Consider the following 19,836-nt stretch of genomic DNA (forward strand, 5'->3'; position numbering starts at 1 on the left):
AGGCTGGAGTGAAGTGGTGCCACCTCAGCTCACTGCAACCTCCACATCCCGGGCTCAATCAATCCTCCTACCTCAGCCTTTCATGTTGCTGGTATTACAAGCATGCATCACCATGCCCAGCTAATTTTTGTATTTTTTGTAGAGACAGGATTTCACCATGTTGCCCAGGTTGGTCTCAAACTCCTGAGTCACAAGCAGTCTGCCTACCTCAGCCTCCCAAACTGCTGGGATTACAGGTGTGAGCCACTGTGCTTGACCGAGAAACTATCTCCTTGTCAGTTAGGAAGACCTGAATCCTCTTCACTTTCTATTAACCAATCATTAGGGTAATACACACAGATTGAGATTGCACTGAGGGGGTCACTACACTTAGAAAGAGAGCTTTACATTTATCAGAGCCTAAAAGCAAACTTGGCTTCTTGTATTACTGGCAGTCAGCTCAATTCCCCAAGTAATGTTATCCCCAAAAGAGATACTTAAGTATTCCAGAATGAAAGAAAACAAAACAAACAAAACCTCCTAAGGAAATAGCACCTGATGACTGTATTCTAACTCCTGTGCTCTCAAAGTAGTGTTTGAGATCATGCAAACTCCCTAACTATACAAACAAGTTGTTGGGAAGTGAGTGAAAAAGGTAGATTAGACTGCTCCTTGATGTGGCATTATGATGTTTACGATGTTCATCACACAGGAAGTAAAGTATTTCTGAGTCCCATGTTAGATGACATCACTTCCGATAGGCCAGGGATGGTGCTTGGCACTTGGGATGAAAAGACAAATGCTACATTTTAAGGCGGTATGCTGGGGGCCGTGTGGGCACAGACCACAAGTGTGGGCACATGCTGTGGGAGGCTAAACCCAGTACGCTGGCCACATCATGGTTTAGGGAAAGGTGGGCCCCACGTCTACAATAAGAGAGTGACAGGTGGACCTGGAAGAAAAGCACATTCTAGGTAACAGAAAAACAGAAAGTATACTTTCTTGGGATGGTGATGGGATGAAGCATACCAAACCACTATAAGTCATTTTGAGCTCACAAATCCTAATCCAAACTCCCCAATTCCATTTGCACAGTCATAGGCTTGACCTTCACCTTGTCATCAATTGCATCTTCTGCAAAATCTCAACTTCTACTATTTAACTCTCCAAAATTAAGCCAAATAATGGGTTCCCAAATCTAATCCTCTCTTTTCTTTTCATCTCTATTACTACCACCAGCTTCAAACTACCAACACTTCTCGCGTGGAATACCAGAATAGCCTATTTGATGTGCTCTGATTATTATGCAACTCATTCTCTACACATGTAACACTCAGGTACAGCATAGGTGATGTTTTAAAATGTAAATCAGATCCTGACACCCCGCCATTGCATATTGCCCAGTAATATCCACATGTAATTCAACTCTCAGCTCTGACTAAATTCCTTCCTGGCACTTGTCACAATTAAGCATAAAGTTATTTATTTGGCTAGTTGCTTATTTTCTTTCCCCCCTGCCCCTCCTGCCTCCCATTGTCCTGGAAATTCCATGAAGACAAGGATCATTTCATTTTCGGTCACCATTGACTAGCTAGAGCTAAACAAAATGTCTGTAAGAAGTTACTTAAAAAAAAGTATTTTCTTATTTTCTGTGGAAAGTTTTTTAGACAAACTATATTTCGGTATTCAAATTTTTATTCAATTTCTGACTTTTAAAACAATGTTTTCTTTTCTTCTTCTTCTTTTTTTTGAGACAGAGTTTTACTCTTGTTGCCCCAGCAGGAGTACAATTGCACAATCTCGGCTCACAGCAACCTCCGCCTCCTGGGTTCAAACGATTCTCCTGCCTCAGCCTCCCAAGTAGCTGGGATTACAGGCATGCACCACCATGCCCGTCTAATTTTGTATTTTTAGTGGAGACGCGGTTTCTCCATGATGGTCGGGCTGGTCTTGAACTTTTAACCTCAGGTTATCCGTGCGCCTTGGCCTCCCAAAGTGCTGGGATTACAGGCATGAGCCACTGCACCCGGCCAAAAACAACATTTTCAATGTCCATATTGCATATCAAAACAACAGAAGAACTTTTATCCACCGAGAACATTTAACCGTTTTATTCTAACCTGACAAAACAATGTACACCAAGTATAAATTTAAAAAGGCTAAATTGTCCAGGTAGAGTGGTTCGTGCCTACAATCACAGCACTTTGGGAGGCCAAGGAAAGGAGATCACTTGAGACCAGGAGTTTGAGACCAGCCTGGGCAATACAGAGAGATCCCGTCTCTACAAAATATAAAAACAAAACAAAACAAAACAAATAGTCTGGTGTAGTGGCGCACACTTGTAGTCCCAGCTACTCAGAAGTCTGAGGTAGGAGGATCGCTTGAGCCCAGGAAGTTGAGTCTGCAGTGAGCGGTGATTGTGCCACCGCATACCATCCTGGGTGACAGAGTGAGACCCTGTCTCAAAAATAAAAAAAAGTTTAAACTGATAAGTAGTGAGAACTTCAGTTAAACTATAAGGTATTAATTAAAATTAATTACACTAAGGTTTAAATTAAACTTGTGAAGCAAAAGCTTTAAATACAAATGATTCTCAAGTTAGTCTATGAATATGAGAACGATTTCTAGCATTTAAATACTAAGCAAATTAGGGGGATTAAAAAGAGTGATCTGATGATAAGGCTTGAGAGATAACCAGATGCACCTTTTCATTTTATTAGTTTTTAAAGGCAGTACTGTTGATACAAGGAGACACTGCCAAGAATTTCTCATAAATAACAAAATTCTGAATTGATATTCTGGACGTCTCAAAGGGATTTATATCTAAGTATCAACTAGTGTTGAAATACTCATCTTAGCACTTTTCAGCATGTATGAATATCGGCTACTTTTCAAGAAAATAAAAGGGGTAGCTCGTGAGACTGGTAATAAACTACGTCACCCTTAACCCCAAGGTTACCAGTCTGAATTTGTTCCAGGACAGTGTATCAAGTATTACTGAACACAGTGATATTGACAGCAGCTGTTTTGCAGCATCCACCCAGAAAGTCAGACTTTTCCATTCAGTCTTTATGACATAGCTGACTATGTATCTGAACACACCTAATGTATGTTGGCCATCTAAGAAAATAGTAAATATTACTGAACAGTAAACAGCTTTCCACAGAAAATAAGAAAGTACACATGAAATACCTGCTTATAGGATCATTCTATACACAACGTGCAGGAAAAAAAGACTAGACAGATATGCACCCAAAGTTCAATAGTATTTATCTCTGGATAGTGGGATTGCAAATGCATGTATGTATTTTAAAAGTATTCTATAATTAGCATATATTACTTCTGCAATCAGAATGTAAAATATAATTTTATACTATTTTTATAAAAATGATTTATGTAAGCTTATAAATCATCTTTGTGGACCTGTGATGGATAATAAAAAAGGAAATTGTGTAAAGTACTCCCACTCTAAGATCTTTCTAGAAAGTTGCTAAAGATTAATATATACTTCTGTGAGATTAAACAGAAAAAAAACACAGTTTGCATAAGAAGCTAACTAAACAGATATGTGAGCCTATAATCTGTTTAACTAAACATAGTTTTAAGATAGATTATAACCTGAGGTTATTTATTGCTAGATGAATATTACATTCTCTGACACAGCCATCTTCTCTAACACTCATACTGAAATGGTCAGCAAACTGTCCTTTTTTGCTGAAATGCCCATTAAAACTCAAATCTTCTCTTTCTGGCTATTAGCACTGAAATCTCTCATATGGATTATGAAATACAAGTTTCTAGTTTGATATTTCATATTAACTACTCTTTGGAAAGCAAAATCCAAAAACAGAAAGAGAATTTTATGTGCTTTCAAAAGAAAATTAAAAGTGTCTTTTTTCTTAATGTATATCCAAATACTTCTGCTTTTTTCCCATCAAATACAGAATTCATGCTAATATTTACTTGAAGAGATAATGTGCCTATACCTCACTTATGAAACAATTTAAACTTGATATTTGGATGCAACAGGTGGACTGATGGACTTGCTACTTACTGACATCAGTGAGATGTCATGATTTTCTGATTTTTTTTCTGGTCATTAAAGATGTTAAAATATTAATAAAAACCCAAACATATTATTATGCCAGGCAATGACAGAAGAACGCATTGTGAGTGATAGCAAAAAAGTCTTTAATAAATATAATCATGTCATGGAACTTAGCAGTATTGCTTGTTTACTTAACTGGACAAATATAAATTGAAAAAGAAAATTTGAATATAAAAGTTATAAAAATAAATTTGTTCCTGAAACAATACTGAGTGGACTCAAGACTATTTGCATGTCCTGCATCACCAATGAGGATCCAAAGGGTCAATTTCCCACATGATCGATTTCAATTCAAGATGGAATTTAGTATTTTCAGTATATTCTTTACTTAATCAGAAATTAATTTAAAGAAATTCAATAACTGAAGCATTTTATTTAAATTTTAGTATCTTAGCAAATATATATTCAAATTCAAAATAAAGTAAGAACTGATCTCATTTTTGAAATCAGAACTATCCAAGTCCCCTTCAGATAAGAGGATCTGTTTAAATAATCTTTCAGTTCTCTAGTGTCTAACCATAATGGAAGTAAAGAGAAAAAAGTAGTGAAAACAATAGCAACAACAATTGAGACTTATGAATTATAACCATGTGCTAGTAACTGTGTTATATATTTTACATGTGTTATTTCATTTAATCATGAATCACTTTTGGAATAAAGAGCCAGTACACTTTAGAGTATAAGTGTACAAAAAAGTAACATGGTGTTTAAAATTGTTAAACTAAACCACCCTTTAACAGTCTTCCTTTGAATACCGAAAATAAAAATAAGATGTTTAAAAATGTTTTAGAATCTGATCAAAGCATTTTCAAATGGTACATATTTTTAAAAGACAAAAGTAGAGGAAACAAGGAATATTTTAAAAGATGCAATATAAAGCTAGTTCAATTTCAAATATAAAAAGTCTGTCAAGTAAAGATATATACATATATGTGTGTGTTTTCACATACATATATTTATATACGGCTTTTCTGCCCTCACCAAAGACCATCCACTTTTGCCAAGAGTTAGTTCTAAGCTGTGGTGCTGATATCTCAGAAGTCAGGGATTCTCATCTATTCTAAGCTCAAAATGGAGGACCCAATTTCCGGTCTTCATGCTATCACCGGTCTGCTCTTTGATATTGAACAAATCTTTCCTTCCCTCAATCTTCCTGATTCACACATAGACACAGACACACACACCAATCAATCAATCAGTATTTTATAATAGCATATGCTATTTCCACTCCACTTCATCTCATCGGAACCATTTGACCCCTAGGAGTAATGCTTCCATCGTCCCTGGACTGATTTTGGAAATACATTCTATGGTACCGAGGTAAACATGTGGCTACTCAGCATGCATGGCCAGTTCACGCTCTCGTTTTACCCACATGAGGAAAACTGTATAATCTGAATTCTAAGCATAATTTACTACTAATAACAATGAAATAACATTGAAAGCAGCGAGAAAATATTCCTTCAAAATGCATACATTTTACTTCAAAGCAATTACTATTAAAAAGCACTCCAGTTACTAAAATCTAAAGAAGACATAATCTTTAATTAATTAACAAAATATATATACACTTTTAGGAAAATTAGTTCTATGGTTTTGCTGCTAAGATAGCCAGCAGATGTCTGCCTAGTCTGGAGGGAATTTCTCTTCCTCAGGAGAAAACAGCTTAAATGGAAACAAATAGCCATATGCTACCTGTACACTGCTTAGCAGATGATGTAGAGAGCCATGTTCTACAGTGGAGAACAGGAGGGTCAAGGTTCAAATTAACTTTCTTTAAACTTCAATGTAATTATCCAAGATCAAATTACGTATTAAATATAAGTTGTGTCAAAGATCTGTACTATCAATTTGTGGCAGGCATAACATGGAGTTCTAAGATTAATCACTGGTGATATTGGGTACAAGAGAATAGACCCACAAAATATTTTCCTAATAAGCTTTTAAATAGAGCTAATCCAAAATAAGCAAGAAAATACTACTCGTAAGACTTTAGAAAGGTGAGTTTGAAACTGAATTAGATGAATAGTGAATTTGTATGTCTTAAAAACAGCAAAGTATTCTAAATTAAATAATTTCATATTCTCATCAAGAGGTGATTATTGGTTTGCAAAGAAAAATAATCAATGAAAAATAAATTTTAAAACCACATTTGTGCATAAAAATTGTTTTCTTTTATAAAATCAAACTTCAAATAATTACAAGTGAAAACATTAGAAATAAAAACCACTACACATTTCTTAACATTCCAATGTTTTGACTTTATAATTGTGTGAGATAACTTTAACTGCACCAAAACTGTTTTTGAGAAAAAGGTTTATAGCTTTTACTACACAGCAAAGAACAGCAGCAAAACATAAACCAATATCTGCACTGAGGTCTACCCTTGTTATAATTGGGATATAAATGAAAATAAAAATAAATACTCCCCCAAATAACATAAATAGAATAACTTTGGTGCATTACTTCAGCTTAAATAAATATTAAAGGCACAATAGACAAAAATATTATTTCTATACAGAAATAAAGGTTTTAAATGGCATTCTATATTAAATTTTTTTCAATGTTTGAGAGGTCGACAATTGTTAGGAACCAAGAAATACAGTTGTTGTTACAGCTGTAAAACTTGGTTTAAAGGCAAATAAAACACATATAAATGTTTTTAAAAGCATTACCAACAACTGTGCTATGAAACCTGTGTTGCCTCAAGACACTTTTCCTCAATGTTTTTACTTGGGGCGATAGTTTCACTAAGCAATTAGATGCAATCTTTGTCTTCCTGTGTCTGAGCCTTAGGGAAAGTAAATATAGTTCTCATTGAACTTCTGGTACCTAAACTGAGGAAACATTTTTTTAGGTAGTAATATTTTCCAGGAAAAAATAAAACCCAAACTATAACAATACTTTACAGGCTTAACTGACAGCAAATAAAGCCCATGCTTTCCCCCTCACCTTTACCCTGTTTACGTCACACACAAAAAGCTAGTTTTGGCTTTAGGACTGAAACGTCTTCAACATGGTGAATTAGCAGTGCCCGTCGCCTAAAATAAATAACTGAAATGCAGTGAATGAAATTACTACATATCCATTTGTAGTGCACCGTAGCATGATTTTTCTAAGTAAGAGTTTCTAGACTTTGTAAACACACAAAATCTTTTTAACTGCAGAGTATTTAATTTTTCCAATAAACTTGTGTCTAAATCATACAATTTGCCCGAATGAAAATATGCTTTTTTTTTTTTTGGAGACAAGTTTATACTCTGTCACTCAGGCTGGAGGGCAGGGAGGCAATCATGACTCAAAGCTGCCTAAATCTCCAGCACCGAAGAATCCTCCTGTCTCAGCCTCCAGAGTAGCTGCGGCTACAGACGTGCACCACCATGACCAGCTAATTTTTGTTTTTTTACTCTTTGCAGAAATGAGGTCTTGCTGTGTTTCCCAGGTTGATCTCAAAGTCCTGGCCTCAAGTGATTCCCTGTCTTGGGCTCCCAAACTGTTAGGATTACAGGCGTGTACCACCATATCCAGCTAAAAACAACATGCTTTTAATAACTGCAATTAAACTAGTATAAAAATTATTCAAAGCAAACACTACTCAACTTTTTCAGGGTTTCTTTTTTTGTTTTGTTTTGCTTTTTTTTTTTTTTTTTTTTTTTTTTTTTGAGACGGAGTCTCATTCTGTAGCTCAGGCTGGAGTGCAATGGTGTGATCTCGGCTCACTGCAACCTCTGCCTCCCGGGTTCAAGCAATTCTCCTGCCTCAGCCTCCCGAGTAGCTGGGATTATAGGCATGTGCCACCATGCCCAGCTAATTTTTGTATTTTTAGTAGGGACCGTGTTTCACTATGTTGTCCAGGCTGGTCTCAAACTCCTGACCTCAGGCGATCCGCCTGTCTCAGCCTCCCAAAGTGCTGGGATTACAAGCATGAGCCACTGCGCCTGGCCCAGGGTTTCAAATATTTATTATCACTAATAAGAATGCTTATTATAAAACTATCCTTATTAACGTCAAACTATATTTGATAAATATTTACTCTCTCTATATATATGTATTTCCCCATTTAAAAGTATATTAATTGTTCCCAAATAATATCTTAAAATATTTTGAAAGTACATATATTTTTCAGTCAATTATAATGTTCTTTTTTCTCGGGAGCTTGAAAACATTTTGGAGACATAATGATGAACATCATCCTAAAATTTATGAGCCACACATTCAGGGGCTCTGTATTTTAATATTTTGCCGGTAAAAGTGATATAATGATCTTATAGCTGGTTTCAACTCCATGATTGTATATTTGCTGACTAAGGCTAGAAAGCTTTTCCTATAATGGCCTCTCAAGGTAATGGAATGTCTAGCTAAGAAAGAGAACTTAACTGGCAACTAATAGTATCTTTAAAATACCTACACAAAAGCCAGATTAGAAAAGACAACTCTCAACATCCTAGTGCATTCAAAGTACCTTGATCATGCGGGGGTAAAACTAAAGGTGTTTGAAAACGAAGCTCTAGAAAGTAAGCATTTAGTCCTTTTATTCAAGTCTATAACTTTTAAAAAAATTCTGACAATGATAAAAACACAAGCAGAGTAGGAAATAATACAGAAAAAAAGTGATTTTCGATATTTGAAAACATCAAAGTTGGTAAATAACTCACTTATAAGCAATTATAATTCCAGAGAACAATCACTATTTTACCTTCTGTAGTTTCTTATCTACCAGAATAGGAGCTGGTTTAGGTCATCTATATCACCTTTTAAATTCTCTAAATTAGTTTTCAGATAACTTAGTTTTATCTCCACAGAGAATAATTATTCTTAAATATAAATGTGTCAAAAGTTACAAAGATACTAATATCATAACTTTGAAATATGACTTTATCAAAATATGCAGTTAGTCCTCTATATCCATGGGCTCTGCAACTGTGGAATCAACCAACCACAGATGGAAAATATTAGGGGAAAAGAAATGATAGCATCTATACTGAATATGTATGGCTTTTTTACCCTTGTGATTATCCCCTAGACAATACAATATAGTAACAATTACTATAAGACCTATGGAACGTAATCCAAACATATTGTATGTTTGGGGGGAGGGTGTGCATAGGTTATGTGTAAATACTATGTCATATATAAAGAACTTGAGCATCCATGGGTATTTGTATATACAGCAGTCCTGTAACCAATCCACATGAATACCGAGGGAGGACTACACGTTCTTTTATAAATAGGTCAAACATTTAAACTTATTCTGCATGGGCTACATTTCAAGTTGGACTTAAAAAACAAACAAACAAACAAACAAAACTAACCTTCTGTGATGATGATAGCTGTCATTCACCTCACTAATTTAGTTTCGAGACCTTTACTGAGAATCAAGACACTAAGAGAAAGGCCGTAAGTTCATTGTTAGTTAACTGTGAATAGGCAAATATAAACTGGCTTGGAGAACTTCAAGGAAATATTTTTAAAATGAAGAGCTAGTTTTAACATAGTTGTAAATGGCTGCTTTACTTTTTATTGTATCTAATTATATTTTACGCCCATATCAGACACTTTTGGCATTCTGTCTTAGGTAACACGAGGCTCTGGGAGGGCGATCAAGTCATTCACATTCTCCGGGGCTGATTTCACGTTAGTAACATGATCGAGTTGGAATAATCTGTCTCTAAATTCCTTTCCACATTTATAACTTCATAATTATATACACGCATCATTTTATACTTAAGTTATATTTGAATATTGAAGACAACTTTGGAGACTATGAAAACTATTATATAATTAAAATTTTGAACATAAACTTTTTTATATAATTAAAATTTTGAACATATCAATTACCTTGGAAAAACATCATATACAAATATATACATAGTTATGTATATAGTTTATAGAAAATTATATATAAAGTGAATTTTATCTAAATTTCCTTTGTCTCTCCAATCCCTATGCAATTCTCAATTTTTGTCATATTATATACAGCAGGATCCTTTCAAGGGAATGAATCATTTTGGCTACTCCTTGAATGTAGATAGAAAATAAAAGAAGCCCAATTCTTATTCAACTGCAGTACAAATCTAGCCTATAGACACAACAGTTTAATGGTTAGTCAATAAATCCTTCTTGAGGGTAATTTCAAATAAACTGTATTTGGTGCTAGTGTAAATAAACTGAACCACCAACTACTTGAGGATAACATACACCTGTTTCCTTCCAAAGGCACCCCACAGTGGCCAAGAAAATAAAATATAAGGCATATACTCATACTTTTTTTATATAGTTTTCATAGAAATATATTTCTAAGAATTAGAAATGGTTAAAACCCTAACTTAAACTGCCAGTTGAAAGTATTTTTCTTAATGAAGACAAATTTTTAAATCCCACAGTATCTTATTTATAGACAAATTCTCATATGTAGATATGTATAAATGCATGTGTGTGCACATGTGTGTGCGTGTGCGCACGTGTGTGCATCTGCGTGTGTGTGTGCGTGCGTGCGTGTGTGTATTTTTTGGCTATTCACAGCCATGATCCCACTACTGATCAGCCTGGGAGTTTTGATCTGTTCCATTTCTGACCTGATCCTGTTCACCCCTCCTTAGGCCAACCTGGTGGTTCCCCGTTCTCAGGAGGTCACCATACCGATGCCAAACTCAGTTTGGACACGCAGTGGGCAGGGTGCGATACAGCCCAGAACTCCTGGGCTCAAGCAATTCACTCGCCTCAGTGTCTCAAGTAGCTGAACTATATGCAGCACATGGTCCCCTATTCAATATATTTAAAAGTAACAAAGAAGGGGGTAGAACAATTTTAATAAAATTTTCCAACAGAAAATCACTCCCAATCAAAAGTCAAATCATTAATCAACGCGGTGTAAATCCCAATTTAGCTTGAATAACAAGTTAGGATGAGAAACACAGAAAACTCAAATAGTAGATTGTATTCATATACAAAGCTAGAGATTATCCTCAGGTAAGGCCTAGGATACAAATTCGACTTTTCATTGCCATGATCAAACAAATGATGCCATTCTGCCATCCCCCTGCCAAACACAGAAAGCCCAGTTTACTTACTGGCTACTTCCAGCGATGCATTGTGGCTCACGGCCTCTCCAAGGTAATTCCTTGCTACACAGACATAGACCCCTTCATCAGGTCTACTCTTCCGTCCATGTACTATACGTAAGAAAAATAAAGATCCACTTGGCAGCAACATTCGGTGTGAGCGAGGGTCATCTTTGTCCGTCTCTACTCTCTCTCCCCCTTTATACCATTCAATAGTGGGTGTGGGGCGGCCTTCAGCTTTGCAGTTCAAAGTGGCAGGTTCTCCTTTTGAGACAATCAGGTCTGAAGGGTGTTCAACAATGCGAGGTGGAAAATCTTCCTGACGAAGACGGGAGCCTGCAGAAGAATTGACAAAATATCTTCAAATATCACTTGAAAACAGTTAATTGCTCATTTCAAAAGCATCGGCTTAACCATTACTGTTTAAACACTGTATAACATTGGCCTACCCTTCCTACCCTATTTACTAAGAATATTTCTGGTGTCTGCCTTGACTACACCTTCCAATTCCTGAATCCTTTTGAGTCTCCACTCAGAAACTTCTCTAGCCTACACACTGCCTGTGCAAATCCTGTCTGCTCCTCAAATCCCTTATCCACAAGTCCTTTCAGAACCCATTACATTGCCTGTCTATATCATGCATGTGCCTATTTCTGCAGAGGAATGTGGTAGAGAAGTACTGAATGGCTTCCTGAGTATTACAAATAATGGCACGGCTCCCTGGAATCTCCTTTTCAACAAACAGCAGTCAACACTTTAACAAAACATATGCTATATACAAATGAACATTTACATTCAAATATATAATAGCACTGTCCTTTATGTAGACTTTTATATGTTCCTAAATAATAAAAAGTATATACACTTCCCCAGTTTTATTAATAATTTTATTAATAATTTATATTTTAATCGACTTCAGAGGTGAAATGCTAAGTACCTGAGTTTAAATAATTAAATATACTATTAAATGGTAAAGGATGTTGAGTGAGGGGCTTCATTCTGCACCTTACGTATTACTTAATAAATGAAGCCCTGAGTGTCTATGTCATTTAAATATTTTCTGTGTCTGTACCTTATTGTTTCCAATGAGATTATAATCTCAAAAACAGGAATGATGTTTCATATTTTATAACATTCCTATCTTATTTCTGCTTATATAGAGGAAATACGTAAATTTATCAAAGATTTCTCAAATTCCACAGCCAAAGGCCTTACTGAATAGAGTCCCAAACTTTGCCCTCATCTAGTATTTCAAGGTCCATGAATAAGGCAAAGTAGACACCAGTCTTCCTCTCTTTCTGTCTGCTAGTCCTTCCCAAATTCCTCCCAAAAAGTTCTCATATTAATCTGCTTAGCCTCGTCTCTATAGCCAGCTACCATCCCAAGTCCAATTACCGTCCCTTTCTACCAAGATGTAGGAAAGCCTCTGAAATAGTTTCACTTCAGTGTAGCCAGATGAAGGCTCTGAAATGCAAATATAATGTGGGTTGTCTTCTACTTCAGTGGCTCTTAAAATAAACTTATTGCTCTTAAGGTAAGTCTTTAACTAGAGCTACAAGAGCTACCATGTTCATTCCCTGATCCAGCTGTCTAGACACTTCCTGTTCCATGCCTTTCTCTGCTGTCTTCAGTCTGACTTCTGTTAGCTCTACAGATACCTTGCACATCCTACTGCCACATGACTTATGCGTGCCACAAGGTCTGGGCTTGAAAGAATCTTACGGTAGAATACACCTACTCTTATTTCAAATCTCTGCTCTCCCTAATCTTTACAAGAAAGTTAAATGTTGGTTTTATAAACCTAAATAGCACTACATAGCTACCCATGGTAAGAATGATAAGAATCACAATATATAAATCTATTTGTCTGATGCTATTTGTCTGTTTTTCCCACCCTTCTGTAAGATCTGCGGGTCTGGTTTTGCTCACGGTATTTCCCTTATGCTTGGCAGAGTGCTGTTCACATTATAGTTCTCAGTAAACCATGTGTTGAATAAATGACATAAAAGAATGAAGTGCTGACAAGAAAGACCTAACTAAGCAGAATGAGATGAAGTTTAAGAATCATGCATATTCTATGACAAGACAGGAAAATATTTTATTTTAAAAAGTTATAACTAATATGTATACATTCAACCTTTAACAGACTGTAAGGCCTACACGAGGCTTATTTGTATCTGTTTCTAATTTGTAACTCCTCCAACTAATGTTTTTTCTTAGTGAAATGAATTAATGAATAATAGATCTATTATTTATGTCCATCATGAAACAAAGATTATAATTTGAAATGCTAATAGTTTTATAATCTGAAACACTAATAACTTTAGCTTAGTGCATATATACAGCATGCTATAGATTCTTTCAATGAAACTAAGCTCTAGAAAGGGAGGAAATAAACTAGCAATATAAAAGAAAAAATTACTTGGAAACTCATATTCTCTAAGGCTATGTTGAAGCCAAGTGAAATTCAGATTGGATTTTAGATTAGTCATAACAGTCAGTGCTATACAACTTCAGAAGATTAAGTATTACAGTACGTTCTTGGCCTTTACCCTTGGCTGGAATTCTGAAAGGTGGATGCTAAGGAGGATTGACTGCCGAGGAGATATTTAATTAAAGGAACTTTTATTTTAAAATCTGAAAGTCCATTTCAGATAGAAAATAGGGATATATAGGTTGTCATGAGAATACAAAGAAGGAGCACCTAAGATTGCCTGAGCAAGACAGAGAAGAAACTCAAACACATTACATTTGAGATAAGCCTTGAAGAATGAGTCAGAAAGGGAAGACAGGAGATGATTTCACCCAGAGGCACAGGTACAGGAGTATGTGGTACACTTGCGGGACCTGTAAGTGGCTTAGTACGGCCTGAGTATAAAGTGCATTTCGGAGATGGTGAATATAAGTATGAAGAAATAGCTAAAAGAAGTAACATCTTGGGCTTTGTACACTGAGCAACAGTTTTGGAACCCAGTGGAAGGCAACCGGAAACCATTAAAAAATTTTAAGCAAGGGATGGGTATCATAAAGGCTGGTTTTAAAGAGCTCACTATTGGCAGCATGAAACTGGACTTAACAGGATGAGCTAAGAAGGAATTAATGAAGACCCATTTCAAGCAATAAATCTGAAAACCAGGGTCAGGTATGGTGGCTCATGCCTGGAATTCCAGCACTTTGGGAGGTCAAGGCAGGAGGATCACTTGAGCCCAAGGGTTCAAGACGAGCCTAGGCAACACAAGGAAACCATATCTCTATAAAAAATGTAAACAATTAGTCAGGTGTATGATGCACGCCTGGAATCCCAGCAACTCACGAGCTCAGGTGCATTGATCGCCTGGGCCTGGGAAGTCGAGGCTGCAGTGAGCTGAGATCGCACCACTGCACTCCAGCACAGGGACAGAGGGAGACACTGTCTCAAAAATAAAGAAAGAAAGAAATCCGAGAGCCAGAATCTAGCCATTAACAGACAGAAAGGAAAACAGATGGAAGAACCTCAAGATATTAATTCATAAAATAAACAGAATCTAGCCACTGACAGTATGGAGGAAAAGGAAATGCAAATGCACAGGATGGAGGAGAGGTAGACAGTAGTGAGTTTCCAAGTTTCTTGTCTCTGTAATGGGTGAAGAGCAGTCTCACTGAAGGTAGGGAATAAGAGAGTGAAATTTGGTAAGAGGAAGAAGGGCGAGGAGATAATTCTATCCAGTATGAGACATGAAGAATTTGGGATACTTCTAGAATATCCAAACGGTGTTGACAAGCTGTCAATTGTATGTCCCTAAGTTTGACCACGAAAAAGAAATCTCAGCTGGAAAGTCAATTAGAATAGAGCCACTGATGAAATCCACAGGAAAGATCAAAACTGTCTGGGGAAGCCCAGCTGAGTAGTCCCAGAGACTCGGCAGGTTGAGGTGGAAGGATCCCTTGAGCCCATGAGTTGGAGGCTGCAGTGTGCTATGATCACATCTGTGAATGCCCACTGCACTTCAGCCTGGGCAACACAGTAACACCGCATCTCTAAAACTGTTTTTTGTTTAAGTCCATAGGGATTATGTACAGGAAGTAATGACCAATTACAGAATCTGGATGTCACCCAGGCTCCACTAAAGTGCACTGTTTCTGAGGGTTTGCTCTGTCCCTAATTTGAAGTCCCCTATAGCGAAACCACAACCAAGTATGGCTTTGGGAATGGAACTCACCAAGTTATTACCATGATGTTTGTACAGAACAATTCAGTAAACATCTCAGCAATAAAAATGTTTTCCATATTATTAAATGATAAATTTCTCAAAAGGCTTTAAGAATACTCTTTCTTCAGATTGTTACTAGGCATTGCTTCAAGGAACAGTTGCAGTTTTCAGGGTGATTAGTCTGCTAATGCATATTATGATGTACAAAAGAGGGGTATAATATGCAGCATTTCCCAACTTATTTGGCCACTGAACTCTTTTTTATTTATTTATTTTTTGCAGAATATCCCACTGACTGAACTTTGCTTCTAAGAAACACATTTCAAGAGAAAATATACACTATCGAGCATGTGATAATTTGAGGAGAATGAATAGGATCAGCAAAAAACCTATTATTTGACTATTAAGCCAATACCTTTGGAGGTTATAACAAAATATAGAAATCCCACGTTTCTCATAAAGTATAACCTTCAGAAAAAAGATCTTCCAATTTCTGAGTGATATTTATGAGTGATTGGTTAACTTCAATAATAAAAACCATAAATGGTAATCATCATCTTTAAAAAGTATGATGAAGTATTATTTGTTATAAAGTCTAAGCAGGAAGAAAAGGAAAAGAAAACTACTGTTAATTATCCACCATCTTCTTTATTACAACAACAACTTTATGAAGTGTGTGTTGTTATATCTGTGCCCATATGGAGGAACCGAGACTCTCAGCTGTCATTCGGCTGGGAAGTGGCAGTGCTGGAGTTCAACCCTAGTCAGATTCAACATCCTTACTCTTTCAAACTATTCCATAACTACTGCATTCATTAGTTAAAATCCACAGAGAAACATCCTTGTTCATGCCTGCTTCCAACACGGGAGGTGTTCACTTTGATTGCTTACTTTTAAAATAGAGATGATAAAAACATCAAGAAACGGCCAAACCTGTTGACATCTGTTGTGTTTCCCCATGCACAGCATATCTATCTGCAAATGATTTCATAGTTACTTCACTCAGCAGAGACCCTGGTGATGAATACATGGAGATAGAAAGCTTTCCATGTATTGTGCCATCTTCTCCAAACACGAGCTCACACTGCTCAGTAAATATCCTTACATGATCAGTTTCTCATATGCTCAGAACCTCAATTCCTACACAATTGTTTGCACAATTAAAATTCGATATCATTGGTTTCCAACTCTTTTTCTGCCCATATACTTGAGGGTTTTGAAAACCTATATCATAAATATATATATATAACCTATATATATACCATATATAACCTATATCATGGATATATATAACTCTGACTCACTTTCTTAAAGGAGAACTTTAAGGGAGTTACACCAGGTCAAATATGGAAGAGCATATATAAATCTCGGAAGAGTGCCGACGAAAGGCTCCAAGTACCAGATAGTGATTGCAATCTTCCGCCCTAGAAGTGGTGTCCACCTTCACTCTGTCACATTTATATTATATATTTATGTATAGTATACATATAATATTCTTGACCCATTATTCCTAACAAGGTTTCTCTCTTCAATCATAAATTCCACATTCCTATAAGACATCTGATAACCATCATTCTAGTTATATTCTAGTTATGTTAATTTGTATATATTTTATGTAATAAGATACAAAATCTATATCCCAATTGGCAGAACCAACTTCCAGGTTTCAACCACATTCTGCACAGTAAACGTAATAGTTACAAAGAGGAGGGGAGGGGGGAAACCACAGACTGACGACGTGAGGCTTTTAAAAAGGAACAAGGATGATACTCTCGCTGATACTGTCAACTGCCCTCTGCAATAATCCTGATAGAATCTTGAGAATTCACTTGAGGCAAGACCAGCATCAGGGAAAGGGCAGGGGAGGATTCCTTCAACAACTGCCCAGTTGGAAGATAAAATATAAACATGAGTGACTGAAATATCTAAATATTTACACAACCACAGCTGGAAAAAGATATACACGTAAGTGCTAAGTATTTCAAGGAAATATATCAAAGTCACATGAGATTTATGATGAGGAAACCAAACTCCTAGTTGGATGTAAACCGCTTCCCCCTCTGACAGGTCACTTTTACACAAACACAGAACGTAACCATTAAAGAGACTGCTCTTGTTACTATTCTGCTGAGGTAAGCATAAACATATGTATTAAAAGAATTATATATATAATTTTATTCTTTATTCATATATATGATTTTATTTTTTTTCTAGCATGACATTAATATTTATCTTATGGTTTTGTTTATTTGTGTTTCAGGTCTGTTTCTTAAGAGACTGAGAAAAAAGAGTATTTATTTTATTAGTAGTTTTGTTTTGATCCAACTGTTTTCATACTCTGCTGTATACAATTAGAAAACCTAAAATGATTAAAATATCTGTCTCCATCAAATATCATATTAATGTATCCTGCAGCACAAAAATTCTTATAAAACTTCTAAAAGCACAAGAGGAACAAATTCAGTGAGTAGCTGACAGACACACCATAAATATTAATAGACAATTTGGTGACATCTGTCCAAGGTGGGCACAGGGATGTATAGAATTGCCTCAAGGCAATTATATATATAATATATAAAAACCTATATATTTATATGTAGGTTTAAACCTATATTCTTAAAAGAGCCTTGCTGCTTAACACTTTTATTTAAGTTCCATTTACATTTTAAGGAACAGAACTGCCTCCAATTATTAACATAAATCCTATCATGGGCACTAATCCTGTAATTTTCCTGTCAGAATTTCATCCTATAAGAAGACATTTGGTAAAAAATAAGAAGGCAGCACCCATTAATTACTCACTGTGCAGAGTAGATTTAAATATCCTCTATTAAGTTACACACATGTCCAAATACTCATGCTTACTATTGAAATAAGAAGTATAAAAACAGTCTACACTCTACAAAAAACGCTAAGTACTTTCACCTGAAATTATATATAGTACATGAATACAAGGAAAATGGAATGGATTATAATAACTACGTGATTACTATATTATGCTATTTTCCTCAGCTACTTTGTTTTATCCTAATGTCTCTTGATTATAAACTTCTACCTAAGAAAACACTATTTAGAGGAGAACTTCTCCAGCCAAAATTTAGAATAACCGTAATATTTAACTGAGTGCCGTTGGTAGAATTTATCATCTAAAATGGTTACCAAAATAGACCAAAAGGAAGTTCCAAGAGTGAGTGCCTGGTGTTTTTGTAATATTCCTAAAGAATCTAATATCGTATGGCTATGTCTCCAGAGATAGGAAAAAGATTGGCAGTAGCATAAGTTAAATTTTAGAAACAATTTTGCCTCCCCTCTCCCATTGTTAATAATATATAGACAACTAAGTAGGAGAGGCTTCTCTGTCATGAGATCCAAACATCATAGAAGCTAGAAGGGCAGTAACTGCAGAATTGTCACGATTGAACCAATTCAGGCAGGATTTCATCCTGAGCTGTAACTAAGGGAATTGGAAGGTTGAAGCTGGCTGGCTGAGTTTCATTTTTCCTATTTGCCCCTTAGTAAAATGCTCAAGTAACACGCAAACTGAAGAATTTTACTTTCTGTAAAATACCAAACAAATATATTTGCATGTGTTAAAGTTCAAATTCTCTCAATCTCCCATCCACCAATCTATCCATCAGTTGTTTACCTGTATATTATTCCTATACTGTAGTATGAATTGTGTTAAGCATTGGCAGCACAAAGAAACATGAAATAGAATCCCCGATCTTAACAGCCTGAAGTCTACCAAGGGAGGCAGAAATATTAACACGGATAATACTGAAAAATAAGAGCCATACAAGATAAGACAATAGTAGAAGAAACTGGAATCAAAGGAAGAAACAGGGTGAGGGTGGAGGGACATAAACTACTATAATATCTAGGGGGAAAGTAAGTAAAACTAGAGACGGGATTCAAATGGTCTGCATTCAAATCTAGCCTCTGGAACTTCTGAGTTGTTTGGACTCGAATAAATTGCTTAAACTCTCTGAATATTAGTTTCTCCATCTGTAAAATGAGGCTAAAATAATACCTACACTTTATAGGTTAGCATAAGTTCTAATGCGCAAAATAATATTACATTGATCCACGAGTTGGAACCATCAATCAAGTATTTTGGAAGTCGTCATAAGCACCATTATTTGATTTTACATTCTCCTCCTAACTCTCTTCTGGAATTACATTAGGATTCTTAGTAATCTGTAGAAGAATTAATTATTTTCCCTAGATTTTTAAGAAGCACTGAAAATAAAGCTAAATCTTTAGTTTTAGTTGAGCATTCAACTTAAAATAATTTTCTACTTACACAGGTCTTGGCAAGTTTTGGCATAATTCCAGCAAAACATCATTCAAAGGAGAGAAAAGAAAAAAAAAAAAAACTAGAGCATTTAGCATAGCCAACTTATTGTTTTACTGAGAAGCATCAGAGACTGACTAACTGAAGCCATCTATAATAAAGCATCTCTGTTCCTTGTGGAAAACATTCCAAATATATCCACTG

General features: G+C 35.8%; 1 protein-coding gene across 8 annotated transcripts in view; it reads right to left on the reverse strand.

Annotated features, from left to right (window-relative positions):
• Window positions 1-19,836, reverse strand: part of ROBO1 (roundabout guidance receptor 1) — a 1,151,566-nt gene that overhangs the window by 319,363 nt on the left and 812,367 nt on the right. For all 8 annotated transcript variants that reach the window (XM_073009653.1, XM_073009651.1, XM_073009652.1 and 5 more), the window contains one exon: window positions 11,158-11,484. In XM_073009653.1, coding sequence (XP_072865754.1) covers window positions 11,158-11,484 — 327 coding nt within the window. The remainder of the gene's footprint in view (window positions 1-11,157; window positions 11,485-19,836) is intronic.

This window comes from Chlorocebus sabaeus, chromosome 22 (genome assembly GCF_047675955.1).
Source record: "Chlorocebus sabaeus isolate Y175 chromosome 22, mChlSab1.0.hap1, whole genome shotgun sequence".
Lineage (NCBI taxonomy): Eukaryota > Metazoa > Chordata > Mammalia > Primates > Cercopithecidae > Chlorocebus > Chlorocebus sabaeus.